We start from the raw sequence: 8,914 nt of genomic DNA, 5'->3' as shown, positions 1-8,914 counted from the left end.
AGTGGTCACTGCCATGGACTGTGAACTGAAGCAGTGGTCACTGCCATGGACTGTGACCTGAAGCAGTGGTCACTGCCATGGACTGTGAACTGAAGCAGTGGTCACTGCCATGGACTGTGAACTGAAGCAGTGGTCACTGCCATGGACTATGACCTGAAGCAGTGGTCACTGCCATGGACTATGACCTGAAGCAGTGGTCACTGCCATGGACTATGACCTGAAGCAGTGGTCACTGCCATGGACTGTGAACTGAAGCAGTGGTCACTGCCATGGACTGTGAACTGAAGCAAAGGTCACTGCCAATGACTATGACCTGAAGCAGTGGTCACTGCCATGGACTATGACCTGAAGCAGTGGTCACTGCCATGGACTATGAACTGAAGCAGTGGTCACTGCCATGGACTGTGAACTGAAGCAAAGGTCACTGCCATGGACTGTGAACTGAAGCAGTGGTCACTGCCATGGACTGTGAACTGAAGCAGTGGTCACTGCCATGGACTATGACCTGAAGCAGTGGTCACTGCCATGGACTGTGAACTGAAGCAAAGGTCACTGCCAATGACTATGAACTGAAGCAGTGGTCACTGCCATGGACTATGACCTGAAGCAGTGGTCACTGCCATGGACTATGACCTGAAGCAGTGGTCACTGCCATGGACTATGACCTGAAGCAGTGGTCACTGCCATGGACTGTGAACTGAAGCAGTGGTCACTGCCATGGACTGTGAACTGAAGCAGTGGTCACTGCCATAGACTATGACCTGAAGCAGTGGTCACTGCCATGGACTATGACCTGAAGCAGTGGTCACTGCCATGGACTATGACCTGAAGCAGTGGTCACTGCCATGGACTATGATCGGCAGGCTACGATCAGCAGCAATGGTCACGGCCGTGGAGTACACTCAGCAGCAATGGTCAGTGCCATTGGGTTTAAAGTGGAGCACAAGTTGAGTCCATAGGTGCTCTAAGGGAAAAAATGCCTTATAAATGCTGACCTCATTTATACCAGCACATTGAAATTAGAAGATGAGATCCTAGTTAACATTTTAGCTTTATATATTTGTGCTCTGATAACGGATTATTATATAACAAGTGTTTTTTGTTTTTTTTTTTTTACTATGAACTAGGTATATTTACTTAAGACTTTTAATATGTTTAACTAGTTTGGGACTTTACCTAATATTTAAAGACATAAAGGCTATTACTAGAATGTACCATTTATCGGTGTGCTGATTGGAGTAAATTAAGATATATTCAAATGTTATGTAAATTAACCTAAGTGACAAAGGGAATTGTTCCCTTAGGACTAAAAAGTTGTGCTGTGGAGAGCCTGCTACTCACACGGCGAGGCTACAAATGTTAGTGATGAGCCATCTATTGGAATGATAAATGTAGTGCATATGTCTCTGTTATATGTCATTTGGTATGGGATTCATAAGAGCAGTGTTAATGTTTGTGGTGCACCACCTGTTGGAACGACATAGCATAGACATAGCAACCAGATGCACACACAGACATTTATCCTTTTATTAAGGTGGGATACTTGTTAGTTTTTTTATTTTATTTTATTTTTTTAAAATCTTATATAATATTTGTGTTTCCAGGGTTGCACATGAACATCATGCTAACGTAATGAAGCTCGTTTTCAGACATGGGACGATGCCTTCACTCCCTCTGGTGTTTCTAGCTGTGATACTTCATTCTGCAAATGAGTCCAAAGGTCAAGGTAATTAACCAAAGGGAATGATGTCCTTGTAAAATAGTCTGCAATAACAACAAAAAAACATTTTTTTTTTATTTTTGTTCCTGTCAGAAATTTGCAGTGTTTTCTGTTTTATAGATTTGAGGGAGTTGAATCCAAATCTGACCACAGAATTGCTCTATCATGTCCAGTTTTTAAGACATTACGGTTTAAAATGGAAAAAAAATGAACTATTTTAGAAGTCAATTATTTAGTCTTGAAAATTTTTAAATTGTACATATGTATGTTTTAAATCAGGGGTGTCCACCTCCAGTCCTGGTGGGCCGCAGTGGCTGCAGGTTTTCATTCTAACCCTTTTCTTAATCAGTGATCAGTTTTCACTGCTAATTAACTTCTTTTCCCTTTACTTTCATAGCCCTGTTTTTAAGGATTCACTCCTCTGAATTGATTTGTTTCTTCATTAAATGGCAGCCAATCAGAAATGAGACGTGAAACGAGCCAACAGATGACCACCTAAACTGGGATTTCAAACTCCAACCAATTTCTTAATGAGAAGCTAATTCTTGCTGTTCATTAAAGCCATTATTGCATATCATGACTTGTTTCTGCTCTCATTCTGCCTCAGCCGACTGTTGATTTTCTGCTTTTTCTAAGAGCAAATGGCTCACTAGCCAACGTTACGAAGCCATGTCAGCTTAATTTCTATTTTCTGCAGTATTTATTGATAATTAATTCATGATAGAAGTAAAATACAATTATTCGGAAATCTCCCCATGCATGAAATACATCTAAAGTCTTTTTCTTTCTGTTTTCCTCTAGAGCTGTTCGTTTGCAGATCCCCAGCAATCGCAGACATCGTCATTCTTCTGGATGAATCCTCGAGTGTCGGCGTGATTAATTTTCGGGTTGTTCGTTCCTTCCTGGAATTGTTCATCACTGCCTTCTTGGTGGGCTCTGATAAAACTAGAGTGGGTGTGTACTGATGGTCGTCTTTTCTTTGGCAGTAAAGTGTGATGAAAATTATGAATTTCTTACTGTAGGTATGCTGATAGATGATATCGATTTATTTGAATTCATTTTAATTTAAATGTGAATATGAAAATTAGGACATGGAATCAAAGCTTTAATGATGGTTACATTAAATTCTGTATCTAGGAAAATATTTCTGCTAGACGTGAGTAAACCTTATTGGTTATTGGTCTCTGAGATTTCACAGCGAGTTGCCCGATTGTGTGGCCACCTAAGCCCTTCACCGAGTCACACTTGAGGATTTTGTCGTCTGCTTGTGTCCGCTGCACCCTGTTAGCCAGTGGATGGGCTTCACCACCTGTTGAAAATGGTGGATGTTGAGTGGAAGATCAGGAGCGATCCGGCCCTGGAGTGCCGTTCCCCTCACTCCCCACCATTCACCTCCTTTGATTTACGTTGGTTCTCCAGCCTGATTCGACATCCTTCTCATCTTACTTTCGAATTTTCTCCTTCCTTAACTTCTTCTTTCGTTTCCTTTCACTTCTCCCTGTTTTCACCATCTCAGACCTTTTTATACTCTTTTGTGCGTGCGGACGCATTAAACCAGGGGTCCTCAATCACGGTCCTGGAGGGCCGCAGTGGCTGCAAGTTTATATTCCAACTAGTTTCCTAATTAGAAAGCAGTCCATGCTGATAATGAAACTTGGCATTGAAGTATTTAACTTGTCGATGCTTGCATTCATCCAAGAGCAATTTGAATTGCACTGTAGAGTTTCCTTCTGTGAGAACATTATCCACGTGTTTTGTGGACAGAATAGATTTAAACTTAATGGGCCTTCCAATTACCCTCTCATTCATTTCTAAACATTTTTTATCACAGATTCTTCATGGTAAGCCTGTTAGCTGGAGAGCTGCTGGTTTATTGGTTATCTGCATCTCATTATTATCTCATGTCTGATTAAGAAAACACGCAACAATTCAAACTTAAATGCTATTTAAAATAGACAATTAAGGATTCTGAATGGTAACAGGCAAGAGAACAAAAATTAAGATCAAAAAATGTATTGCGTTAGTAATAAATAAAAGGGTTCTAATTATGAAATTGGTTAAAGTTAAAGATAGATAGATATGAAAGGCACTATATAATAGATAGATAGATATGAAAGGCACTATACAATAGATAGATAGATAGATAGATATGAAAGGCACTATATAATAGATAGATAGATATGAAAGGCACTATATAATAGATAGATAGATAGATAGATACTTTATTAATCCCAAGGGGAAATTCACATACTCCAGCAGCAGCATACTGATAAAAACAATATTAAATTAAAGAGTGATAACAATGCAGGTATAATAGACAGACAGACAATAACTTTGTATAATGTTAACGTTTACCCCCCGGGTGGAATTGAAGAGTCGCATACTGTGGTGGAGGAACGATCTCCTCAGTCTGTCAGTGGAGCAGGACGGTGACAGCAGTCTGTCGCTGAAGCTGTTCCTCTGTCTGGAGATGATCCTGTTCAGTGGATGCAGTGGATTCTCCATGATTGACAGGAGTCTGCTCAGCGCCCGTCGCTCTGCCACAGATGTTAAACTGTCCGGCTCCATGCCTACAATAGAGCCTGCCTTCCCCACCAGTTTGTCCAGGCGTGAGGCGTCCCTCTTCTTTATGCTGCCTCCCCAGCACACCACTGCGTAGAAGAGGGCACTCGCCACAACCATCTGATAGAACATCTGCAGCATCTTATTGCAGATGTTGAAGGACGCCAGCCTTCTAAGGAAGTATAGTCGGCTCTGTCCTTTCTTGCACAGAGCATCAGTATTGGCAGTCCAGTCTAATTTATCATCCAGCTGCACTCCCAGGTATTTATAGGTCTGCACCATCTGCACACAGTCACCTCTGATGATCACAGGGTCCATGAGGGGCCTGGGCCTCCTAAAATCCACCACCAGCTCCTTGGTTTTGCTGGTGTTCAGTTGTAGGTGGCTTGAGTCGCACCATTTAACAAAGTCCTTGATGAGGTTCCTATACTCCTCCTCCTGCCCACTCCTGATGCAGCCCACGATAGCAGTGTCATCAGCGAACTTTTGCACATGGCAGGACTCCGAGTTGTATTGGAAGTCCGATGTATATCGGCTGAACAGGACCGGAGAAAGCACAGTCCCCTGCGGCGCTCCTGTGCTGCTGACCACAATGTCAGACCTGCAGTTCCCGAGACGCACATACTGAGGTCTGTCTGTAAGATAGTCCACGATCCATGCCACCAGGTTTGAATCTACTCCCATCTCTGTCAGCTTGTCTCTAAGGAGCAGAGCTTGGATGGTGTTGAAGGCGCTAGAGAAGTTCAGAAACATAATTCTTACAGCACCACTGCCTCTGTCCAAGTAGGAGAGGGATTGGTGTAGCAGAAAAGTAAAGTGTAAAGTGGAGAAAGCAAATGACATGGTACCTCGAGAGGAGCTGTGGTATTGTATGAGGAAGTCGGGAGTGGCAGAGAAGTACGTAAGAGTTGTACAGGATATGTACGAGGGGAGTGTGACCGTGGTGAGGTCTACGGTAGGAGTGACGGAGGTGGGATTACATCAGGGATCGGCTCTGAGCCCTTTCTTATTTGCAATGGTGATGGACAGGCTGACAGATGAGATTAGACAGGAGACCCCGTGGACTGTGATGTTTGCTGATGACATTGTGATCTGTAGCGATAGTAGGGAGCAGGTTGAGGAGACCCTGGAGAGGTGGAGATCTGCTCTAGAGAGGAGAGGAATTAAGGTCATTAGGACCACCAAGACAGAATACATGTGTGTGAATGAGAGGGAGGTCAGCGCAATGGTGAGGATGCAAGGAGTAGAGTTGGCGAAGGTGGATGAGTTTAAATACTTGGGATCAACAGTACAGAGTAATGGGAAGTGTGGAAGAGAAGTGAAGAAGAAAGTGCAGGCATGGTGGAGTGGGTGGAGAAGAGTGTCAGGAGTGATTTGTGACAGACGGGTATCAGCAAGAGTGAAAGGGAAGGTCTACAGGATGGTAGTGAGACCAGCTATGTTATATGGGTTGGAGATGGTGGCACTGACCAGAAAGCAGGAGACGGAGCTGGAGGTGGCAGAGTTAAAGATGCTAAGATTTGCGTTGGGTGTGACGAGGATGGACAGGATTAGAAATGAAGACATTGGAGGGTCAGCTCAGGTTGGATGGTTTGGAGTCAGAGAGGCGAGATTGCGTTGGTTTGGACATGTGCAGAGGAGAGATGCTGAGTATATTGGGAAAAGGGTGCTAAGGATAGAGCTGCCAGGGAAGAGGAAAAGAGGAAGGCCTAAGAGAAGGTTTATGGATGTGGTGAGAGAGGACATGCAGGTGATGGGTGTAACAGAACAAGATGCAGAGGACAGAAAGATATGGAAGAAGATGATCCGCTGTGACAACCCCTAACGGGAGCAGCCGAAAGAAGAAGAAGTTAAAGTAAAAACCTGCAGCCATAGCAGACCTCCCGGACTGTAAATGAGGACCTCTGATCTACAAAATAACTAAAATTGGTCTTTGATGAATAACTGCACTAACAAGGCATAGAGTTAAACACCAACTTTCATTAGTAGCAAGGACTCAGTTCTAATTAGGACATTGGCTGGAATGAAAACCTGTAGCCACTGTGGCCCTCCAGGAACATGACTGAGGACCCCTGCACTAAATGATCCACAGATGCTCATTGTGGGATGGCTGCACGTGAATGCCTAATTAGTCCGTTCCCGTATCGAGTTCTCCACGACCGCCCATCGCCCCTGCATATTCTCACACTCATGACGTCTAGTTTTAAAACTCCCTGCACCTTCTTCGGTCCGCCACATACAGAAAACGAAACTTCTCTACGCACCTCTGTGACTAAAGGATCTGGGCTGGGAACTTGAAGGCTGCCGGTTGGATTCCGGCAAAGACAGAAGGAATGCTGCTCCATTGGGCTCTTGAGCAAGACACCTTAACCTACAATTGCTCCAGGGACGCCCGCGGGACAAACAACTGATGTTGTACTCTGACCCCGATAAACACCAAAAGTGCGCATGGGGTATGCGAAAACTGACAAATTCCTAATACAAGAAATTGTAAATGGTGATTAAAGGATTCAAATTACAAATCATCTGCTTCCAGTCTGCCACGGACCCGCAACTTGCTTCATCACAGTTATGACTACTGATGACACGGCTTTACTTTTTCATCATGTCACCTACCTGTTGTTGCTTCCTAGGGAACTGGCTGACATGTCAGGAATATCTCTGGCAAGTTTCACTCCAGTGTGCATGAAATGATCAAGTTTTCAGATAGTGTGGGTGGACAGCTGTTGTTGGGGTGAGGCAAATTCTATAAAGTTTGGTCTGTATTTTCGTTATATTTTGCTCAAGACAAAACAACAAATGAACTTAAATACGGGTCACTTGCATGGACGGTTAATATCAAAAGCAATCTGTGTTCCTGAATCACAGTACCATTTGTTTGATCTGAGCAGGAATTCAGGAGACGCCTCAAGCTGTATCGATAATTTTATCACCTGTGAAGGGAAGGGCACCAGAACTAAATTGGTTTACAACTTGGGAAAAGAAGACAAGCTAGGGTTCAAGCTGTATCTGATTACTTTACAATCTGTGATGCCATGGGACTGGAAATTACAGCTTGAGACAGGAGATGACTAAAACATTACAAACTGTATTGCCTTGAAAAAATGGACGTAACTCAAATGATTAAAGGGTTGGAGCAAATTCATTCATCATATTGACAGCCAGCCAATCAGCTGCAGGTAGCAATCACATCTTGTGAAACTCCCAGGTAGAATGTCATAATAATTGTGCCTCGTCTGAAGAGCAACGTCAGAAGATAACAAAGCGACGTCAGAAGGAGGTGCCAGCGACGTGCGGCCGTTTCCATTTGATCGTCAGCAAAGCATCTCATGAACGACTACAAGTGCTAAGATCACAAGCCACCTGTGACATTCATCCTTGACATCTTTATTTTTTCGTAAGCTTTTTCTAAAGACTATATATATATATATCCAGGGCGGCACGGTGGCGCAGTGGTAGCAATTCTGCCTCGCAGTTAGGAGACCTGGGTTTGCTTCCCGGGTCCTCCCTGCGTGAAGTTTGCATGTTCTCCCCGTGTCTGCTTGGGTTTCCTCCCATAGTCCAAAGACATGCAGGTTAGGTGGATTGGTGATTCTAAATTGGTCCTAGTGTGTGCTTGGTGTGTGTGTGCCCTGTGGTGGGCTGGCACCCTGCCCAGGATTGGTTCCTGCCTTGTGCCCTGTGTTGGCTGGGATTGGCTCCAGCAGACCCCTGTGACCCTGTGTTCGGATTTAGCGGGTTGGAAAATGGATAGATGGATGGATATATATATCCAGAGTTTGCTATCAATCATATTTTCTATTATTCTTTGTTCTATTTGGTATTATTATTCATGTAATAAGTACCACTCTGCTTTTTAACTTTCTGTGCTTTGTCTTCATGCCTAGACTGATTGAAGTAATAAGGTAGATTTCTATGAGCACCTGGTGCAGCCAGAAGTTTGCCATATGATCTGTGCTGCGAGGTTTATTAAGGCTGAGGCTGTGAGCTCCACCCAATAATAGGGAAGAGTAGGTAAAGTAAGGCATTCTTGGTTGATAAATGGCCTATAGCCAAGGATGTTGAGCCTTTGTATGTTTAAATATATTCCTAGAGACCAAAGTAATATTTAGGTCTGAGATATATTTTAAACATTGTATGTTGTAATAAGTAAGTCTCTTGAAGTGCTGAGAGAGTGACAAGTTGTGTTATTCATAGGGCGCTTGTGTGGTTAAAAGTGCTAGAGATTAACCAGCTGTGTGTGTGTGTCATTCATAGGGCACTGTTGAGGTTTAATCTTAAGTGTGATAGTAGACCAACCCGGTAACGAGCTTGATGAATACACCTATTACCCTTCAAGAAAATAGGTAATGGGTAAGTAGAGAGAATTGCCATAATAATACAACAGCCATAAAATGTAATAAAATATCTCTGCACTTGCTTCGGTCCGCCATGAACCCACAACGTGCTTCACCACAGTTACTTCAGTGACTACTGATTCTCATGATTTTGACTGAATATTGATGTTTTCATGGCCTGAGGCCATATAGTGTACTGATGCCAGGGTCACTTCCAGTGTCTCCGGGGTCGTGGCCTTGACTTACAGTGCATCCGGAAAGTATTCACAGCGCATCACTTTTTCCACATTTTGTT

At 43.5% G+C, this 8,914-nt stretch overlaps 1 protein-coding gene across 2 annotated transcripts in view; it reads left to right on the top strand.

Annotated features, from left to right (window-relative positions):
- The first annotated feature begins 1,601 nt into the window (after positions 1–1,601).
- Positions 1,602–8,914, top strand: part of LOC114667663 (intercellular adhesion molecule 1-like) — an 82,252-nt gene continuing 74,939 nt past the window's right edge. For both annotated transcript variants that reach the window (XM_051920677.1, XM_028823047.2), the window contains exons 1-2: positions 1,602–1,726; positions 2,522–2,674. In XM_051920677.1, the coding sequence (XP_051776637.1) occupies positions 1,633–1,726; positions 2,522–2,674 (247 nt within the window). In that variant the 5' untranslated portion in view covers positions 1,602–1,632. The remainder of the gene's footprint in view (positions 1,727–2,521; positions 2,675–8,914) is intronic.

This window comes from Erpetoichthys calabaricus, chromosome 17 (assembly GCF_900747795.2).
Source record: "Erpetoichthys calabaricus chromosome 17, fErpCal1.3, whole genome shotgun sequence".
In the NCBI taxonomy this organism is placed as follows: Eukaryota; Metazoa; Chordata; class Cladistia; order Polypteriformes; family Polypteridae; genus Erpetoichthys; species Erpetoichthys calabaricus.
Note: the sequence above shows the minus strand (reverse complement) of the source record. Positions and strands in the feature narration are given on the sequence as shown.